The sequence below is a fragment of the Adelges cooleyi genome, unplaced genomic scaffold (genome assembly GCF_023614345.1).
Source record: "Adelges cooleyi isolate 19-005CV unplaced genomic scaffold, UGA_ACOO_1.1 ACOO_flye_CR_arks_rails_tigmint_CR_PRNA_23, whole genome shotgun sequence".
NCBI lineage: Eukaryota > Metazoa > Arthropoda > Insecta > Hemiptera > Adelgidae > Adelges > Adelges cooleyi.
Genome location: NW_026095893.1, coordinates 4,514,509 through 4,537,749, shown reverse-complemented (window position 1 = coordinate 4,537,749; position 23,241 = coordinate 4,514,509). Strand labels below are relative to the sequence as shown.

The 23,241-nt window shown below is 27.1% G+C and overlaps 1 protein-coding gene across 3 annotated transcripts in view; it reads left to right on the top strand.

The window, feature by feature from the left end:
- The window catches only part of LOC126836103 (acetylcholine receptor subunit alpha-type acr-16-like), a 90,508-nt gene extending 69,701 nt beyond the window's left edge, over positions 1–20,807 (top strand). Inside the window, exons 2-12 of one of the 3 annotated variants that reach the window (XM_050569148.1) lie at positions 462–601; positions 1,705–1,749; positions 7,382–7,491; positions 8,186–8,366; positions 9,220–9,292; positions 9,982–10,176; positions 11,023–11,109; positions 11,437–11,523; positions 17,559–17,668; positions 17,925–18,087; positions 19,675–20,807. In XM_050569148.1, the coding sequence (XP_050425105.1) occupies positions 462–601; positions 1,705–1,749; positions 7,382–7,491; positions 8,186–8,366; positions 9,220–9,292; positions 9,982–10,176; positions 11,023–11,109; positions 11,437–11,523; positions 17,559–17,668; positions 17,925–18,087; positions 19,675–19,979 (1,496 nt within the window). In that variant the 3' untranslated portion in view covers positions 19,980–20,807. The remainder of the gene's footprint in view (positions 1–461; positions 602–1,704; positions 1,750–7,381; positions 7,492–8,185; positions 8,367–9,219; positions 9,293–9,981; positions 10,177–11,022; positions 11,110–11,436; positions 11,524–17,558; positions 17,669–17,924; positions 18,088–19,674) is intronic. The other 2 variants (XM_050569146.1, XM_050569147.1) reach the window with 2 other exon arrangements.
- Positions 20,808–23,241: the final 2,434 nt, after the last annotated feature.

The following is a 23,241-nucleotide window of genomic DNA, read 5'->3' as shown; positions in this document are numbered from 1 at the left end:
TATTTATGTCTCCAACCACTGGAAATGTAGAATATTACATTAAATATAATAATTATGTTGTAACGCGATAAAATTCCATTGACAGTATATTGCGTTTTTAAAAGATATCATTTCTGAAGTTAGACTTGGGCGCGTGCTTATGAATTATATTTGCGAATGCTATTAAAATCTGATGACATCGCACTACCTCCTCTCTTACCACCACTGACGTATTTGTTTATACAGGCAATTATTAGTTTATTAAACCAGGTAATAATGTAAACTATTCTTCTATTTGTTTTCTTCGTATTTAAAACACTGTTAACTTTATGTATCTCATTTATTTATCTTATTTTTTTATTTGGAAACTATTAATAATAATTAGTAGTATGAAATATAGTTAAAATTTAAATAAACATATTGTATATACATAATAGTGAATCAATAATTATTTAGAATTATTTTTTAATATTGTGTTTTAGAAAGTGTACAAGGCAGATATGAAAGAATGCTTCTGGATGAGCTACTAATGGAATACAATCCTCTGGAAAGGCCAGTATCAAACGAATCGGATCCCTTGGAAGTTACGTTTGGAATTACACTGCAGCAAATAATTGACGTGGTTCGTATATTGTACACTATATAATTTTAATTACATATCGTCACAAAATATGAAAGAAGAATGCAATGGTGCTATACTATGTACTTTTGTACGCCGAGCACGTAACTAATTATAAATAATGCACGAGTGGGGCAATCATTATAAGCCAATTATTCAATTCTCGAAAATGTAAAAAGAACAAACGCGCTATGGCGTAAAAGTATGCTTTTATAGAAAAACATTTTACAATAATAAAGAGGTTACCATAAAAGTAACTAACAAATAAAATAAACCGTAGCAAATTAGTCCTTACCTCAGAAGGGATAGTAATAAATTTTTATTTTATTATTCTCTATCTATATCATTTTTACCGATGAGTATTTGTTTTACTCACATATTCTGTATTTGTTGTCACAAAAATTGTGTAAGAATAAAATATAATTCAGTGCAGTGGAAAATAAGTGCAGTGACTTCTAATTTTGGAAGCCTTATCTTATTTTGTTTGGAACAATTAATAAACATAAAACTATTAAATATATTATTGCGAACATACTAAATTTATATGGTACACAACCTATAAATATTATAATTTAATAAGCCACTTAATATTACTTTCACGGACATAGTATAAGTAACACAACACATAATATTAATATTAATCTATGAATTTAATATACAATTAGGCATTAGCCTTTTAAGTTTAATAATTTATGTTCAAATACATTACACTGTTCATTACGTAGTCAAATAAAAATATTACTATATTAATTAATATAAAAGAACTAAAAACATTAGCATATTTTAAAATGGGAAACGTGATAAAGTAGCAAAATGTTTTTTGCATTCATAAACTCTAGAACGTTAATAATAATAAAAAAATTACAAAATTAGTTAACATTTTTATGAAAAGGTAGTTAAAAAAAAATAGTATTAACATTAAGACTTAACAAACCAGTATATAAGTTAAATAATTTTTAACGATTGCAGCATTCATTTCTTTAAAACTTACTAAAAATTTAAACTGTACGTGTTTGGTATGCATATTTCTATGACCTATATCATAAAAATGTGTTAATATAAATTCTTACAATGAAACCAATATAACAAAACTGTAACATTTTCAGGACGAGAAAAACCAAATTGTCATAACAAATGCTTGGTTGAATATGGTAAGTAATAAAAAAAATGTTTAGTTTTATATTTCTTTTAAGTATTGTTATTTACCGATAAAATATCAAAACAAATGGTTAAACGTTAAGGTTGTTCATAAGACAATAATTATTAAACAGATGTTTATCTGTACTTTTTTTTTTTTGCTTTTTTAAAAAACTAGTGTGATTTTAAAAAAATGTGTGGTTAATTTTTCCTTTTTTAAAAATACGTATACACATTTTTTACAAAAATATTTATATATACATAGTAAAAAATTTAATTAAATGTGCGATAAGTTTTGTACACATTATCATATATTTCTATCGGAATTTATATTTTTTAAATAAAAGTAACCTATGCATTTAATTATTAAAACGAAGAACATGCTAGTTTAGTAAATTAACTATAATTAATAATATTAATAAAATACAAATTAAATATGATACGATAGTTTTATTTTGATTTAATACACAATTAAGTTCAAAACATTCAATTATTTCAAAAAAACCTAAAATACGATCATCTTTGGTGCCTACAGCAGGCAATGAAAAGCGTAAGGAATATAAATGTATTAAGGTAATCATTTTAAATATTCCAAAGCATAAAATTTCTAGTATTTAAAATAAAATGAATTCGACTCTTGCTCACTGCAAACAAAGTAAAAACGCTATGCTTATTTCAAACTGATGACATAAAATTACATTGAATACCTTGTGAAAATGTAACCTGACAAGTGTAGGACCCAATTAAAATTACTATCTTTTCTAAGTGCCTTTTTTTGGCAACAAGCCATTAAATTACACGTAACTTGGCTGAAGCAGTATAGCATGTTTTCAAAAAATATCATCAGATGTAAGTAGTTCGGCGTTTTGCCCATTTTGTTTAGTTTTATAAAGGTAAATATTTTATAAATCTGGTAAATAATAATGGCAATATAAACTTAAGTGTCATAAAAAATATAGTATAATTATTCTAGCAAAAAATACTTATAAAACTGTAAGACATTGAGTTCTCATTTTTTTAAAAATGTATCTGAAATTTAAAGCAGTAAAGACATTTCTTGTAATTCGATTTTTTTGTTATAAAAACTAACATACCAAAAATATGGGTATAAAGTTACATTTAAATTAATTTAATAAAATACTATTTTAGTCGATAAATATGTTATGTTTATTTTTGTTGTTTGATTATTTAACTAAGAGTATTTATTTAGAGTTATATTTTGAATTCCATAATATATTTCACTTTTAAATTTTATTAAAGTAGCAATAAAATTACTAAGAGAACTAAATGGCTTTAAACCCCTTCAACAAACACTAATATTATAGAGGTCTACGCGTAGTGTCTTGGTTGAAATTATACGACTAGTTATAATTTTAATAATTCAATAAGTTTATTAACTTGACAGATACATATATTGTTATAATAATTTGGTCTTTTTATAATTATTCTAGTTTTTTAAAAATTAGATTCACATCACAGCGTTTTTTTGTGATAAAATCACATTCATATTTAATAAATGCTTACACCCTACTTTGCTAACTCTTCTGTATTTGGTTTGGACTGTGTTATTATTAACATTATTTTATAGGTAAAAAGTTCAGTGTCTAATCAGTAATCTCATATCTCTAATCCACCATCTCTTATCTTTATACAGGGTGTAATGTAAAGTTCTACCGAGCTTCAAATGAGACATTCAGGATGGTCTATAGGCACAATAAATGGTATTAATATTTTTTTTAATTTTAAAATTATTTAAAATAGAGCTCGTATCTTATTAAAAAATTGTTGTAGGAAAAAAATAATTTCAGATTTGGAATCGAGAGAAAAAATATTGTTGAATTAATATGTAACATGATTTTTTGGTATCTGGCCAAACTTGCGTCCACCGAGTGGCCACTGAGTGGCTGGCATGTGACCAAAACCAACAAATGGCGTATGATACATTATTTCAGGTTAGAATTTTATTCTCAATTCAGTGGGGTCTAAATAATTATTTTATATTAAATGATGTGTCGCATGCCATATGTTGGTTTTAGTCACATGCTGGCCACTTAGTGGCCACCCTGTGGACGTATATGTGGCCAGATACCGAAAAACATGTTACATACATTTTTTCTCTTGATTTCAAATCTGAAATTATTTTCTTCATTAGACAATTTTTTAATGAGATACGAGTTCTATTTTAAATAATTTTAAAATTAAAAAAAAAAAATATAATTTATTGTACTCATAGAGCATCCTGAATGTTTCATTTGAAGCTCGGTAGAACTTTACAATACACCCTGTTTATACAGATTTTCCGATTGACCCCCAGCCCAATAATAAGTCCATGTTAAAAAATTGCTTTCCAAAAAGAATCACCATTTTATTTAAATTCTATTTACTGAACACTTAGATGCAGATAACTCTAAAATAAGTTATGTATATAATTTACCATACAATGTCATAATACAACCAAAAATATCCTGGATCCCTTGAGATCAAAAGACAAATTCTTTAAAAAAACATTTAAAAAAAATAAAATAGATAAATAAAATAGAACAATTAGCTTTAAAAACAAGTGTAATAACTAATACCGTATTAATTATTCTAAAAAATTAAAATAAAATTATAATACAAATATCGTTTGCCTAAGAATTAAGATCCATTAACGTTTTTATAAGTTACAAGCTGTCCGGACCTGGCGTTGCCCGGGATTTAGTTTGCCATGGCTGAGTAAAATAATTCCCATTCCCACCTTCAATCCCTCATCTCTAATCTCTTATCTCTTAAGAGATAACAGCGTGACAGCGTTTTTGTGACACTCTTTTCAGTTATTATGTCCTCCTCTTACTCAAGGGCCTTATCCCAGTCCCAGATCCCGTTCCAACAGTTAAAAGCTTGCCCAGAATCGTGGTGCATAGAATCGGCCTGATCCTTTAATCATCACCTACCATTCGCTCGAGTACCATGGTTACAAACCAAGTGTTTATTTTGGCTTAGCAACTGAAAATATTTCGTATTTAAAGTACAAAGTTCGTGTTTGAGGCCATCCTTAGGGGTGGAATTTTCAAAAAGTACTATGCCAATTATCTTCGCGGAAGTGTACTCAACAACTTCCCAAAGTTTCATGGCGATCGGATGAATGGTGTACTAATGCATAAAGGACAGACAGACAGACATTCATTTTTATATAAATAGGTAGGAAATTATACTCATCATTATTAGTTCTAGCTTCAAGTCATTTTTTCGGTTATAATGCCTAAACAATATTTTTTAATAAGCAGACGGCGTGTGCTTTAAATCTATAAAAATTGTAAAGATTGTTTAATACAAATAATAAAAGAGAATATTAGACTATAATTCATTTTAGATAGTCATTTTTATAACTCAACGATAAGCTCCACAAATCCATTTTAATTTCTGACTACCTTGAATGTAATGATTAATTTAATTTTCAGTACGATTTTCGGTTCTATTTAGGAATTAGTATAGGAAAACTATAGTAGGTAGATAATAGGGCAAATGGCTTCCAATAACCAGTCACTCGTGTGACGTTGATGGATTGTGCAAAAATAAACTTGTTAAACAGCAAACCAATGTTTAATTTGACTTACTACAATATTTGTACTGTTCGATGCTTTCGTGTGTCTTGATATTTTTTTCATACTAACTTAACTGATTAAAATTTAACTCGCTTAGTTTACGGATATTTTATTGTATGACTACATTACATTTTCGGTAGTCATTTTTTTTTTGGGGGGGGGATTTTTCATACATAATTTATCTCTACAGTTGTATGGAAAATTAACAATAAAGTACTTAATGAACTTTTTTTTGTTATTAAAAAAAATCTACCACTTTTGTTAATACAACATAGTTTGACTTATTTGAGACATTCCTGATAATTTATAACATTTATACAAAGACATACTAACATACACATTGGGAGTACGGTCTTGTACGTTCCATTGTATCAATTATTTGTATAAACGTACAGGGATTAAAACTGTCCGCTATTCTCAGATAAGCTATGCTTAACGAGAATACAAATTGACATAATAATACTATTAATCCAATTCATACGGTTTAACAGTAACCTATACGAAATATCTGAATACCAAAATCAAATACATAATAGAAACCGCTATTTATAATGCCAATGCCAATGCAGCACTTAAAATTTCTGTACAAAATGAAGAACCCAAAAACTGATTTAAGGTATTGCTATTATTCTAAACCCTTATTATTATTTCTGTTCCAATCTTTTAAATGAAACTTTTGTTAATCAAAATCGTGCAACGAATTATAATGTACGCCTATAACTTGGGCATAAACTGTGAAGCGTATAGCCTAAACTCTAAAAGACATGTTTCCCCGCCAAACAATTATTACTGGGACATATTTACTGTTGTGTCTACAATATCTGTATCAAACAAGCTACTACCTACTTAAAACAATGTTTCCAAAATATTTACAAAACTCAACCTGTTTCCAAAATTTCTCAGTTTTTTTCAATTATTATATATGTTTATCTTTATTAGTATAAAAGTGTTACAAAATGTATGTAGGAGTTGGTCGGTTGTATGTGGTAATGACGATAGGTAGATTAGTATCTACTTTAGAAATATATTTAAATTTAAAATTTGTTATTTGCTGTATGGGTAATAAATTTTATTTTAATTTTTATTTTAACCGCCTATTGATCCCAATTGCTGTGTTGTAATATTTATTTTTAAAAAATGTACCTAAAAATCTTATGCCAAAACGTTACTAAAAAATAACGAGAAAAGTTTTAAATATGTATAGTAGTTTATAAAATAATATTTATTATAGTAAAAGGCACATTTTCATCATGTTTCCGTAAAATGTCTTAATCCACATAGAAACATTTCAACTATAAATATGTAAGCTTTAATTTCCAGAAACGCATAATACTAATACTAATCATTATAAAACTGTGTAATCTCGCACTTTTGCTACTCTTCAATTTTATGAATTGTGTTCCTTTAATATTTATTATTATTTTTTACGGATAAAGCCGGTCGTATAAGCGTATTAACCTTCAACGTTCAAAACTACATAACTATGGATACCTACTCAATCACGGGTGTCACATTGTTTATTCGATATACTGACTATGTGTACTTAATGACAATATTAACTTTAAAGTAAGTAACGTATTCGGAGCTAAGGAAGAGACATAGTGTATATTTCAATGTATGGTATTATTTTTATCTGTGCAAAATAATCAACCGCTCTAAACTTATAAGTACGCAAAACTCGTCGTCGTTTTTAATTGACATTTTTTATAAAGAAAGTAAAGAAATAGAAAATGAGTAGTATAAAAAAAAAACATCATCGTAATAAATCACTTTCAATTCTACGTTTGCTGATATTCACACTTAACTTTGTTATGATAATATACAAGTTTATCCAAATTTATACGAATAAGTAATACAACTTAAATAGTTACGTAAGGTAGTGTTAATTATTATGGTCTATTAAGTGGTACCAATAATAAGCAGTGTACTTGTTATCATGTAAACATAGAAGTTTACAAATTTTAATTAACCAATGCTTATTTGACCATAATTTCATAGTTTTAACCATAATATATCAATAACCAAAAAAAAATGTTATTTTTAATTATAATATATTTATTAGGAATGGGTAGACTACAATTTAAGATGGAACATATCCGAGTATGGTGGTGTCAAGGACCTAAGGTTTAATCCAAACCGTCTGTGGAAACCTGACATCCTGATGTACAACAGGTCTGTATGAATTTTCTATGATAATTGCAAATAGTGTGTAAGTCAAGTGTAGATTATATAAGCTACACTTTTAAAACAAGCGAATACGCATGCACATGAATCGATTTAACTGAACATTAAGTAGAACATGAACACTTATTAAATGGTAATTCAATTTTATCTAATTTGGACTAGTTCACACTTCATTCAAATTTGAAACTTTAGTAAAGCCGAACACCGAGAGATCAAAAATCACAACTATAATTTTTAAAAAAACATTATAAGTGATTTATAACCAAAATAGGTTATAATGTACCTTTTTTTTTTAAATTTATTATATTTTAATTGTTTCAACATAATCTTGTTTTTACAATATATTAATCAATAAGTTACATAATTAGGTAGGCATAATAGAGTAATAAAATAATTTATAAATTATATAATATACCTAATATGGGATATTTTAATTTAATTAATAACAATTTTTTTTGACGCTCGCTAACAAACTAAAATAAAATAAAAAAGAATCAGTCGAATGCGCATTACACAGATTCAGTTTTACCCGGGCTTATATAAACATTGAGTATAAAACTTACAATGCAAATACACACACCTAAATTATGTTGATATTTAAAAAAAAAAACATTAATTATACAGATATTTTGTATATTTATTTTTTTGTTTTTTTTTATTTGGTTCGTGAATATCAATTCAGCGCCGACGAGAAATTCGATGGAACTTATCAAACAAACGTGGTTGTGAGGCATAACGGTACATGCCTGTGGGTACCACCGGGTATTTTTAAGAGTACCTGTAAAATCGACATCACGTGGTTTCCATTTGATGACCAACACTGCGATATGAAATTCGGTAGCTGGACGTACAACGGATTTCAGGTTGTTATTTTTACAGTACACGCTAATGTCTATACGCTGTTCAAAATAAGAAGCTACTTTGGCGGCTACCTAATAGCCGGGTTTTTACATGGCTTTCAGATAGCCGCCGAGGTCGTTTCTTATTTTAAACCTAGTACAGAGGTAAACTAACTCAAGTCCAACTTTCAAAAATGATATTTTCGATTTATTTTCAAAAATGTATACATGAGTAAATAAAAAAGTAGTTAATTTAAATAACCTAACATGTCTTGAAAGTGTTGCACTAACTTATTATAAAAAAAAAACCATATAATAAGTCAAGCGTGGCCAATATGTTTTTTTCCCATAATTAAACAAGACACATTAAAGCATTCTATATTTTATATATATTCGTGACCTGATTTATTTTACTTATCATTTTCATTTATGTAACTAGTGTTAGTTTTCCTCGAGCGCATCTACAGTTAATGAATAAGTTAAAAAAATAAGTGCGAGTGCAAAAATTGTTAAAAGATATTATTTTTTCAAAAAACCAAATAAAAATTTAATAAATTCTAAATTAAAATTAGATAAGGGGATCGGTGAATAACTTATTGTAAAAGTAAAATTATTTTATTATTTCAGCGAATAGCAATTTTATTACATCTTTATATATGCTTGTCAGTTGTCTAATTCGGGATAAAACATAATTTTTATATCGTCTAGAACTTAAAATATCAAACCCCAGATAACAATTATTATATTTATATAATAAATTTAAGATTGCTGAATTTTCAAAGAAAAGATAATATAAAATTATAATTAAATAACAAAACAATTTTTTAAAAGTTTTTAATACATATGTTTTTTTTATGTTTTGTTTTTTTATTTTTAGTTGGATTTAGTGCTCAAATCGGACGGCGGAGACCTTTCAGATTTTACAACAAATGGTGAATGGTATCTTTTAGGTAAATATTTGTTATTTTTTTGTCTTATTTGATTTACAATGTGTGTGTTTTTTGTGTCGTAAATACGATAACCTAGCTCTATAGATCCGAAATCGTATGCGAATGGTACTTTGGAGGGTCAAAAGTAAAAAAATTCAACTTCCTCACCCCCGAATAAAACAAAATCTGACGTCAATTTTTTTTTTACTTGAAAAACGAGAGAAATTTTATAATTTGGATTTTAAAAGCTATTTTAGGCTTAGGAACTTAAAATTTTGTATTAGTACTATTATATGAATACTATATAACCGTACAAAATATAATAAACTTTGATTAGTTTTATTTTTCTACACCTATATATTTTTTTCATTGTTTAGTCAATAAATTGACCCCTTGCCCTCCCTCCTTGCAAAAGTATATATTTTGAATACTAATTGTGATTATCTTGTATAATAGGTTTATACAAATGTAATAACCAAACTAAAAATTCAAACATTTCTCTTCAGAAAGTCTCTAACTAATTATGTACCGATATGATACATAAGTTTTCGGATCCAAAAATGAGAAAAATTGTATACTATTCTCTCGACCTGTGATTATTCTTATTATTGTAAAATCGAATTGTGTTAGCTCTATAGGTCTGAAACTCTAAAGGTTAGGAAATCATTGAAGGGAAATTTCACTAACATTACTACTTTGTATGTTTTCAGGTATGCCAGGGAAAAAGAACGTGATAATGTACGCCTGTTGCCCAGAACCGTACGTGGACATCACGTTCCAAATAAAGATCAGACGGAGGACATTATATTATTTCTTCAACCTGATCGTACCGTGCGTGCTCATCTCTTCCATGGCCCTCTTGGGCTTTACGCTGCCACCGGACTGTGGTGAAAAACTCACGCTCGGTAAGAACACAATAAACGATTATATAAAATGAAAAAATGTTATTACAGTTCAACACCAGGCAAAGGATTCGGGAAAAACGAATAGGAAAAATATTGAGAAAAAGAGAGAGAGATAGAGAGAGTGAGTAATAAAAGGGATAAAAATGGATTTAATAAGAAGCTAGATGGATATAATTTGTTCATCACCACCCGACTAAACACGATCAAAGGGTACAAAGTTGTTCAGGCTTGTAGATATCTCACAATAATTTCAAGGAACGTTTTGCAGCTATTTTTTCGTAAAGATTAATGGAGTTATTTTTGTAATAATTGCGTACTATACGCTATTGTTATTGAATGACAGACGAGGATCAAAAAATTTAAAAATCCTTTGACTGAGGTACAAAATCTATAACCATCAGATTTGTCCCCGAGGACTGATGAATCTCCGACGTATGTGGGTTTTACTGTCTTTGTGTATTTTAAACGGTTTTTTAGTTTTCAAACCAATCATAGTTCCCAAACTATTTAAACAGTTTTTTCTAATATACAATTGCCAATAATGGATTCAAGTACAGTATATCGTCTAAAATATATAATTACATGTTTTTTAAAAAAACCTTATGTATGGAATGGAGGTTACAGAATAAAGATGTGCCTTTATAAAATTGTTTTTTTTTTATATTCAATCATTGTAAATATTTAGCTTTCAGTGTTTCTTCATTAAACAGAAAATTATATACACTTTTTAGTCAATTTTTAATCTACTTATTAACTATTAACGTAGAAGCAATTATTATTGCGTAAAGAACACTTAATTAACTGCTTAAGACACACTAGATGGAAATAATGGAGTGTTCGTTTCAGAAATTACTATACTACTGTCATTAACAGTATTTTTGAACCTGGTCGCCGAGTCAATGCCAACTACGTCCGAAGCGGTTCCCCTAATAGGTAGGATCATGAAAAACGCATACATGTTCAAACAGATTGCATGGTGACAAATGTCATTGTCATTTGGTACTTGGAGGAACCACTTCATTGGACATGTTATTATATATATATATATATATATATATCCACCCTCAAAAAAAAAAACAACAAACATACACAAATAAATATGTTGTTATATATCAACTATTAATAATTCATGCTATATACATAGGCAAATAATAATATACCTAATATGATATAATTTTGAACTAAACTTGATTTTTTTTTATCAGGATATGTTTTTCCCAAATTTATTTTTAGATCATAAAAACAAATTGGTTGTTACAGGAGTGACCATCTTGCTATCACTGACAGTGTTCCTGAATTTGGTGGCGGAGACACTTCCACAAGTCTCTGACGCGATACCCTTGCTAGGTACCACACACAACCCCTGTTCTTTCTAATACAAGTCATATTATCTTGTGACGGATAGTGATGTTTCACACTTCATTTATATGTTTTAATAGACTATTTATTATACTTTTTACCATTTGAATGAATGTTTAGAAATCGTACTAAAGTGAAAATTATAGTACTCGTACCAATGAATTAAACTTTTAATAGACTTCAACGTTCGTTCTCCTAATCCAAACTTAGATGTATGTAATTTGCTTACAATATAATAATTGTGAGTATTTGGAGATATTCGACTGCAAATAAAATCAGGATTACATTATTCTGTCTATTTAATGTAAATGCAACCATAATTCTTAAACACAGTTATCCAATATTTTAAAACCGCAACACAGCTATTTAGTTTTAGTCGTGTACATTTATTTATAAAAAAAAATAATAATTAAAAAACACTTAGAACACTTAAAAAAAATCGACGGTTCCTTATTTGAAGCCTTAGGGAATGAGATGTAAGCGATAAATGTACAACCAATTATTTTTCAAAAACAGTGCAGTCCGATGTAGCTAAATAATATTAATGTAAAATATACAAAGTAAATATGATACAATATCACAAGTTGTAATCATGTCTCGGGGGTGAATAATAATAATCGTACATATTTTTTTTTACCGCTACAAAGAACTATTTTCATTCTAAATTATATCATCAAATTATTATCCATCAACATAGTGATGCGACAAAGAAAACAAATTTAATTTCCTTATATGTGTACTCATGAACTGAGAAAGACTTTTTCATTTTTGTTTTTATACATTGGTCCATTGTTTACATTTCTTAATCGAATGCATTTTAAACGAATATTTTTAATACGAATTAAACGAAATAAAATAATTAATCTTAAAAGGATGCGAAGAAGCTTCTAATGCAGAATTCATCATTTGGTTGTTTAGTAGGTTAACATTTAAAAAAACAGGCCGTTTTAGGTCAAAAAAGGAACCGTTTGCAATGCTCTTAAAGCTATAACGAATATTTCCTTTAGTACGATTTCTGTTTTATGCCAATGACGCGCCAAAAGCCAAACCGTATACTATACATCACATCCTTGTACATGAAAACAATAATAAATTATTCAATAAACAAACAAATCTATAGTACGGTTTTACTTTGGTGTGTCTACTATTTTCCACTTGGATCTTTCGCTCGAGTATTTTGCTCACTTCAGTTTTCTGTCTTACTTTTTTTTTCTTTTAGTATTTTTATATATTTTTTATTACTTTTTTCTCTGGGCAATAATATATTTGTGTGTCTTTTTGCATATTGATATCGATGTGAATTTGCAGTTTGTGATTGTATTTGTTTGCAATTTTCTGATCCATTTAAACAAATTAGGTGGGTATACCTATTAAAAAAATAACCAACAAAAATGTCAAATATACAGCCTTGATATAGCGATGTAGACGTACTTTGTGCTAATATTATGTACTCAAGTAATGTTATAATCATTTGATGTTAAACAATATAATGACAGAATACGTTTGATATATGTATTTTCTTAGTAAAAACTTACAATTCAATTTTACTGATAAACTTTAACGAATAAATGTCTAATAGTAATGAACATAATAATATAATAATTATTTGAGAATAGGTATATAATAAAAAGTAATTATAATAAGTAAAATTCGTATGGACAATATGATAGCACGACTTAATTAATATACACAAAAGCATAGCCTGATAAAGTCGAAATAATTACGAATAAGTACCAAGTTATTTGCAAATATGATTATATTATATAGGTTGCCAAAAATATATTTGTGTTGCAGGTGTGGCAATACTACTTTCACAAGTAATTTACCTATTGCGGTTGGCAGAAGTGTTGCCAGAATCCTCTGATGCAGTGCCTTTGTTAGGTCAGATTTCACCATAACGAATAGACATACATAGTAACTAGATAGCAAACTCCGTATATTTGCTAAACAAAAATTTGAAGCCGGCAGCCATTTGCTGGTGGGACAGAAAATAGTGAAATATCGATACTTCTGGTATCGACGCACATTGTCATAGTCATATTGGTATCACTATTTAAAAATATCGATAGCTCATTATCGTTTTTACCCTACCGTACTGTGACTGTGACTTCAAACAAACGTACGAATTTGCTAACTAAATACTATATATGTCTATGCCATAACGACAGAATTACTTCTTTGACATTATTCTCATTGTTCTTCATTCTAACGCGTTCTATTGGCCTTGTTTTGACTTGCGTTATTATATTATTATAATGTGCATCTTCATGTCTAACCGGGTGTGACAAGTATCATTCTGATTTTAAAAAGAATCATTGTATAACTAAATTCAACGTACAATATTTTTTTATTAATATGTGCTGGCTTATTTAGTTCTTCACTTCTGAATTCAATAAACAATTTTCACTTAGGATACGAACAATTAAGTACTATTGATTAATATAAAAATAATTACTTTAGCGTGACATTTGAGTTGTCGCACCCTATCACACTTGAACATATTTTAACTATACTTACAGTTAGCTTCATCAAATTTTTTAATCTGCATATTTTAACTTTTTCTTTTTCTTCATGTAAGATATTGTGTACTCCTACTACATTGCATGCCAGTAAAAATAATTATTAAACAGAAAACTTCCTGATTTTCGACTTATTTTATTATGATGCCAAACATTCAAATGAGCAAGGTAAACAAAAACTATTCTAACTCCATCAATAATTAAAATAAAAGATAATTTTTTATTTGCATTGATAGACTTTGACAATAAAATTATGCATCTTCTATATGATAAACAATAATAGAAAGTTCCTATAAAATAAATACATCTTTTTTAATTCATTATGAAAGTTTCGTGAAACATTTAACTTGACAATCAACAAATAAATACTCACAATTATAAAGTATTTCTATAACAAAGAATATAAGTTTACTTTCTTCATTAATTAAAAATTTGCTTTTCTTCAAACCAAATGTATAATAATTAATCCGCTATAATTAAATTTAACTTGGCAATATGTACATTTAAAAAAAAAGTATTAAATACAGCTATATACTTAATATATATCTAATAAAGTTGTAATTATTGCTTTCGCCGTCGTCATATCTTAAAACTAACACTGAATACATAAAACTTAAAGAAAAATGTAAAACCTACAAAAAAAAATTGAAATTAATGAATAAAAAAAAAATGGTAGTAAGTAGTAGATGTATTTTGAAAATAACTAAAACGTAAATGAAATTAATGAAACGTAGAATAAAAGTTTTATTAATAAATAATATTTGGTTAGATAAATGACAGGGTTCTTCCAACGGAAATTTTCCTTACTTTAAATTGACTTGTTATTTAATTTTCATAGTTATCAGTTTTGCAATTCTTGTAGCAAGTTTCATAACAAGTATAAGAATAATTTGCGTTTGAAACTTTGGCAGATTAGTATGAATACCGGCCAAAACTTTCACAATTTCTGTAAGCTCGAGCAAAGAAATATTAATTTATGCACAGCGTCGTGGAGAGTTGTTTACTCATTACAATACTATTATACTGTCACAACGTAACATAGTAGTTGGCAAACGAGTGATTTAATACTTTCAAAACTCGATTAATTTTCAACATGTTTTATGTTTCGTACACTTTTGTTTGATTTGCTATTCATTTTTTTTTTCATATATATATATTATTATTTATTAGTAATGAAGCAATGGAGTATACATAGGTATGTGATACTATGATAATGGCTATGTTGCTACGCAACAATAATTATTATTCCCTCTATATACTTGACCCTACTGAACTACATATATTATAAGACGTAAGTTCCTGTGTGTAACACGGTATAGACCTCACAGAAAATAGTCGAAAAATAAAACTGAAAATCTTTGGTGGGTACTCTAGGTGAAAACGCGTTGAGTAGTACCTAAGGCACTCTAATATATAATATATATTCTGCGTTCGCCTTTTCCTACACATAATTCAATAATTTGTATGAATATTTAAACAATTTTTTTTGTGACATTCCTTGAATTTCCGCAAGCCTGCGGGAACTCGTAAAATAATACGTGACTAGAGTCGTTAGCAACGTTTTATTGTAGGATCTGGCACACATGTCACGCAATTTTATTTTCTCTTAAAACCTTAGTACGTACATATACGATACAAAACAAATCTATATACATGTATTCGTATTAGTATCGCATATATACCTACATAATAAAATACTTAAATTACATTGAAATACATCTGGCTTATTCCCTCGCGCAACATATTTTATTTTATTAATAATATGTTCATCCATTTTCTGTCAAAGAGGAATAATTATAAAAAAAAAAATATATATAAAAACGTTTTAATAAACCTGTCAAATGTCTACCTGAAGTGTTATTATATTGTGCTATTTTAAATTAATATGTTGTGTACAATTTAACGTCTACGTGTCTGTATTCGTAGGCTGCAGGTACCTATATAAATAAAACGCAATTGACGTTCATAAAAAAATTAAACAAAGTATTTTACTTTCAACTAAACAAGAAGCTTGTTAAATAATAGTATAACAATTTAAACAAATTACTATAAATGTTAAATAACAATTTTAAACCAGTTTCGCCGAATGAAGTGACATGCGGCTGAGACCTTAAATAAAAATCGCCTCGATGGCTGTTATCTAACTCCAAGTATCATCTGATCTGACAACGAAAACATCAATAATTATGTATTAATAGAAAACGCAATAACTATAAAAATCAACACTAAATAAAACAAAATTAGTTTTTTTTTAGTTTTTTTTTTTGTTTATATTATATCATACTTCTATTATAGTGCCTTATTTTGTATTGCTATAAGGATCGTGTAAATTATTTTCAATTTTAGTTGACATATATATTATTATACTACTTACTAGAATATTTGCTAAGAGAACATTTTTTTTTACTACAAACTACGCTTAATAAATTATAAATTTTCTATTACTATTCCGTTTCATTGTAATTAAAGGTTAATTAATACAATTTCATAAACATTTTTTTCTGGTGATGAAAAAATTTTTTTCATTAGGTACATAATAGATACATTGAAGAAATTGATAGTTTAATATTACTTCTGAATTATTTTTAACTCATTCATTTTTTTTTTTCATAGTTTTTTAGCAGAGTTATATGCTCTAGTAAACACACTTCTTTACAGACTACTCGAAATATTTAAAACAACAGACAAATTTATCTTTATTATATATATATATATTTATTTTTTTAATAAATTAATTTTAATACTATCAGCTATAGATGAAAACACTTTTTTAAAATTCTATTAGGAAAACAAAAATACCTTATTAATCTTGTCAAAGACGACGAACAGAATAGGTAGATGTTAATGCTTATTAAATTTTAGTGTACATAGTCAGTATAATTTAGACCATTAATTTAGTATACTAGACAAATAAAATTGTTTTTAAATGCAATTATCCATACAAAATATATTGGTGTAGTACAAATTGCATTATATTTTGATAACTGGTAATTATTTAAATAATTATTTGAACCAACTTTGCGTGTACTCTATAATATTTATTTCGGTTTAACTTAATGGATAGTTTTATTACTATACCTAAATTTTATAATATTAAGTACCAAAATCATTTATTATTATATACAAAATTAATATTTTTGCTATTTAAGCTTTATTTATTTTAATTTTTTTTTTCAACAAAATAAGTATAAATTATGAATTTGAGTATTACCTACGTTTCTATCTTTTCACGTGAATGCATATGTACTTATAATAGTTAGCATGCGTATTTAACCTTTTTATAACATTACATTTTTTAAATTACTTTAGTTTATAAAAACTGTTATGCTTTAGACGACTTTTCAAAATTTTATTTGAGCATATCATTATGATTAATTGAGTTCATACTTAAAACATCAAAATCTGTTAAGAACATTTATTACCATTTTCATTTGTGTAAACTCTGCTTAAATGTACATTTTATTAACGGATAACGTGTATAAATTATATAATTTTCTGGTATAGGTACTTATTTCAATTGCATCATGTTTATGGTGGCCTCATCGGTGGTGCTCACATTGGTCGTGCTCAACTATCACCATCGGTCAGCTGACATACACACTATGGGACCATGGGTAAACAACTATATCTTACTACAATATTATAATGCATAATTATTTATAAAAGTAATACTAAGATATTTAGTTAAAATTCAAAATTTGTCTAAAAAGCATTTATTATTTATATTAGATCGGTTCAATATATTTAACAATATACATTAAACTTGATGCCTTATGTTTATTCGTAAAACAAATCTACATATTTTATGAAATGTATGATGAATGATGATAGTTAATAATTATTGTTATATTCATTACTTTTATTTTATAGGTAAAATGTTTTTTCCTTCTGTGGTTGCCTTGGATTTTGTGCATGCAAAGGCCAGGCAGAGACATATCGTTTAAAGCAATCAGAAGTAGGTATACCGAGAGGAGGGGTATGGAACTTCGAGAACGATCATCGAGAAGCTTACTAGCTAACGTTCTCGATATAGGTAATATTTCAACTTTAATTAAATTACTTATTTTTATAAAATATATTTTTAGTTATTAGATAATCTAACATAATTTTTTTAAATGTTACATTTGCACAACTCAATAGAAAAAATCATATAAAAACAATATTTTTATTTAAATATTACCATTCATTATTAGGGATTTTCTATTAAATATAGCTGAATTAACGAAATATGATTTTTAATATTACCATGAAATTAGGTTACAATCATTGTTATAAACATTATACATCATCAGTTTAAAATTAGCAGAACACACTATCATTTTTATACTAAAAGTTATTAATTTTATAGCAAAATATGCGGTTTTTTTTCAATTTTGTTATCTTTAAACATTATATTTATGCAATTAGTCGTATCTGTAACTAGAATTTAGCATGTCATTGTGCTGCTAACGGTAAACAAATGGTAGTTCAACAGAGTTTACTAATACAATACTAATGCGTTAATGACATTTTATTTTAAATCACAGTTGCTGTACATTGTATACACAAGTCCAGCTGTTCAATTTGCATTTTGTACAAAAAAACTACTGTGTAAAAACAATAAAATAACCAAAGTAATCCATTGTGGTTCATTTGACCAAAGTTCAACGCGCTTTACAAATTGCGCTAAAAATGTTGATATAACATTGTTCTTATTTTAACTATACTTTGTAATTCGTACTCATTACCTGTATAAACAAAAAAAGAGATTATAATCAGTACGAAATTTTGTATGACGTAAAATTCTGAAAAAATTGCAAATTGATTTTATTCTTTTAAATATAACGTTAAGTCAATTCATTAGTAAATTACATGTAAACATAGGTAGGGCATTTTTTTTAAAATTTTCATTCTATCTAAGCTGTTGCTCATGTAGATGTTATATTTTATGATCTAGCTTTTTGTATCACCAGAAGTGATCCGACTACTGATCATGTATAGTCCAATCGGTACAATAACATTCAATCCTCGTTTGATTCTTTGAAACCTTTATCGTACGACGTTTACTTGCTACATTTATGAGAAACTAATAGAGTAGGGTTTATAGTGATACTGCTAGACTGGTTATTTTTGTAATGTACAGCCAAAGTTTAAAAATCCAACGCTCACTTTTATCACTAAAAAAACTCGGGGTCCAATTAAAGTAGACTAATAGATTGTAATTGACCTGAAACAAATAAGAGAGATTTAAGATTCAATTTCTATAAAAAAAAATTTTCTAAAAATATTATTTTATATATTGTGGTTGAAAATGTAAATTTTAGCCGTAACATTATCCGGCCTAACTCTTGCTTTTTTTTTTATCTTAGACGTATTGACCGGGAGAGAAATGTTTCTCAAAAAAAAAATGTTTTTGTTTTGTAATAACAGAAGCCGCTGTATTAAATATTGTTGAAAACCATTTGTTGTTTTTTTTTTTTAGTAAATGTTTTAATTATTTTTTTTTGCCTGAAAGTGGCAATCAAAGTGGCTTTAAGTACCCTTAAAGTTATTATTAGATGGTTTTTTTTTTTTTATTACTATTGTCCTAGCCCCGAAAACCCTCAAGACAACTTCAAAACTTATTGATGTTTTATTTCAGACGACGACTTCCGGGCGAGTGTGTTGTCCCATCGGCCGTTTAACAGCGGGGCAAGCACTTCGTCGCCGGCGTCCGAGACCCGAAGCGTGTGCACTTACTCTGCCCGAGAGCTACAACTGATACTACACGAAGTACGGTACATCACAGACTACATGAAGAAGCAAGACGACGACCAAGAAGTCAAGAATGACTGGAAGTACGCGGCAATGGTGGTGGACAGATTTTGCTTGATAATTTTCACGTTTTTTACTTTGGTCGCCACCGTTGCCGTTCTGTATTCGGCGCCACACATAATCGTCGAGTGACTGACACGTTGTATTCACCTTGTGGATTTCAATAATATCGTTTTGTTTTTGTTATATTTTTTTTTTCAAACAAAGTCGAGTCGATTTCGAATAGAATACGACTCACGTCACTTGTTAGATGTATTATTATTGTAACGCCTTAATGTTTCAAAAACAAAAACGCACGATAAGAGCTTAAAAAACAAAATATTTACATACAATTTTTAAAGCGTTTACAGGGTGTTACAAAGATCAAGGAGAGTAGAAATTTCCTTTGGCGTAATAATAATATTAAAATTGTGGTCATGTTTAATAGGTTCCTTTAAAATGATTGGTCTGAGTACCAACTGTTTGACCTATAAATTCCACATTTAATAATTATATCCATTCCTATTTGTGCTTTAACTTATATTTCATATACTGTTATCAGTTCAGCTACGGAGACATTGCCATCAACTTTAGAAAGTAGTAACTTCAATTGACTCTTTTGGCTTATTATCGATATTAATTTCGTGTAACTGTTACGAAACTGAACAAAGAGCTCTCGCTATTTCTCTTTCTCTTTCCAAGGTCTTGACATGAATCTCTTCAATCGCGATAAGTCTTATTAGACTTATCGTATATTGATTATTTATCAATTTCTACCTACCGATAACATTTCTGTTGGCTCAAAAAATGAGTTACATACTCTTAAACCTATTTAATTTTGAATGTTTAACAACGTGCTATAATCTTATTTGTTTCATTGTATCTTATTATTTTTATTTATAGTTTATACCTACTCAATTATTTTCCATAGGTAAACATATTTATTATTTGTGATATCTAGTTCAGGTATTCTAACTTAAATTTAACCATCACACAGTTACCTTTTTTTACCAATTAGTTACCTACCCGTTAAGTTAATTTTTTTACTCTGTTAACAAACTTATTTTTAAAAAATATTCCAAATTATGCACGAGAAAAAATAATTTATGTCGTTTAATTTCTTATATAATTAAAATTTAATATAGTTCTTAAGTTTGAAAAGAGAGCATACTTGCATTTAACTGATTAAGCATCACTTTTTTAGCGTAAGTCTCACTATATATAGTAAAAATATTACGTAGGTTTTTTAAATTATGGTTAAACTTAGCAAAATTCATTCCAGTTTAATAATATATTAATATGAAAACAGTCATTATATTATTATTGAATTCTAGTGCATAATTATTTTACCCCCATAGTTACCCAAAATTACATACACCTACCAATAGATATCAATTATTAGTTAATAAATGTTTTTAATTTTAAAACACTATTTTTGTTATTTTGTTCAGAAATCTATTGTTTAACTATTTTAATTATAATTCAGTTATATTAAAAAAATGTTAATTTTTAAATTAATACGGGATTTATTATTTTTAATTTAACATCTTTTAAATGTAGAATTCAAAATAGTATAATTTTAAATTTCTATGAATACCGACTACTGAAACATACATAAAATGTATTGGGTAACTTTAAATTTCATTAAAAATTTATGCTGTGTTTAACGAAAATAGTAAGATAAAAGTGTGATTTTTTTATTTATAATGCGTTATGTGTAGATATAGTAAGGAAATCGTGTGTTTTAAGTAATCTGTAAAACATCTATACTTAATTTTTTATTAAGTCAATACATACATTAATACATAAACTATTTGAAATAGAGCAGTTATTATATAAGTTTTCCAGTTTTTTTAACGCAATATCTATTAACTCTTCATATTTCTGCTACTAATCAATAGATTGCTTTTTATTTACTGTTTATGTAAAGTATAAATTATTTTTTACTTAATTTTTTTTATTTAATAATATTTTTTTTTGTCTACAGGAAAATACTTTTTTTAAACCATTAAATACACTGTGATAAAATAAAAACTATTTAAATAAATAAAGGCTTTTACGATTTCATATAGTTATCGATAATTCAAAACAATTTTGTTTAATTTCATTTATAATAACAATTATTTTAAATTTGGAACAAATATATACAAAATTATAAATTAAAATATCTATTACTCGGTACCCACATCAGTTTATCATCAATAGATATTTTAACATAATTGTCCAAGATAATAGATATTGGTTAAAGGACCAAGTCATTAATAATTTCATCTTAAGTGGTGTGTAGCAATTTCAAAATAGTTTTTAACTCGTTAGAGAATAATCAATATTTAGCAATCAAAAAGGTTTATCAAATTGGTAACTACAAAAACTGTACAACATGATGGTTTTCTATTTAATTGCTTTCAATAGTAACTATTTGTTACTTTCATTAGTAACATATATTAACTAAGATAAAACTGTCAATTACAAAGCACACCTATAATTATTTTTTCGTCATCAATTTTCCAATTACAATAGTCAATGAAATTTAAAATAGTATATATGTGTGATACATTTTTTAAAAATAAAATAAAACTACTCGATTTCAAAAAAATTATCCTAATTTCCAAAAACAAAAATTACTATGAAACAAAAAACAATATTCATTGTTCCTAAATTTGTATAACAATTAATATTCATCTAAATAATCAACATATTATATCAGTCTTAAAACTGCTAATGTGCAATTAATAAAAAAATATAACAAAACAATAACTGTGTATTCATAAATGTACAACATGTGTACACCTAAATACATTTACATCGATTTAAAGGAAATTTAACATTTCAATGACAAAATAAAAAGATAGAAGCACATCCGAAATCCGAATTTTTAACACGAAGAAATTAATTTTTTAATACCTACTTATGTATTTATAAAGTTGCATTTTTTAATTAGAAGATATTATTTTAGCAAATAAAAAAATACTCAATGGTGTAAACTAATTAATTTGTCAAATCAAAAACACCAAAATTAAAATAACTAATAATTTATTGTTTAATGATTAATTAAAAATTTATATTAAAAAAAGAAATAATAACTGTTCCACCATCGTGTATAATGTACATTTCTTATTTAAAAAACCATGAAATATAAAAATAATTTAATATTAAACGTGTATGGTACATCCCTACTATGTTAGAAGATCGTATGAATCCTATAACATTACTATTGATTAAAATGTTAGCATTTTTTATGAAAAATGAATTTCTTTAATTTTTTCCGATACAGATGATACTGACAATTTTACAACATTTAGTATTTTAGTAGTCCCCGAGCATATTAGTTAAATGAAAACACCATTTAGAGTAGGTAATTAAAATTTAACAGCAAAAATCAAAATTTGATTGTAATAATATGAGCCTGTTCAAA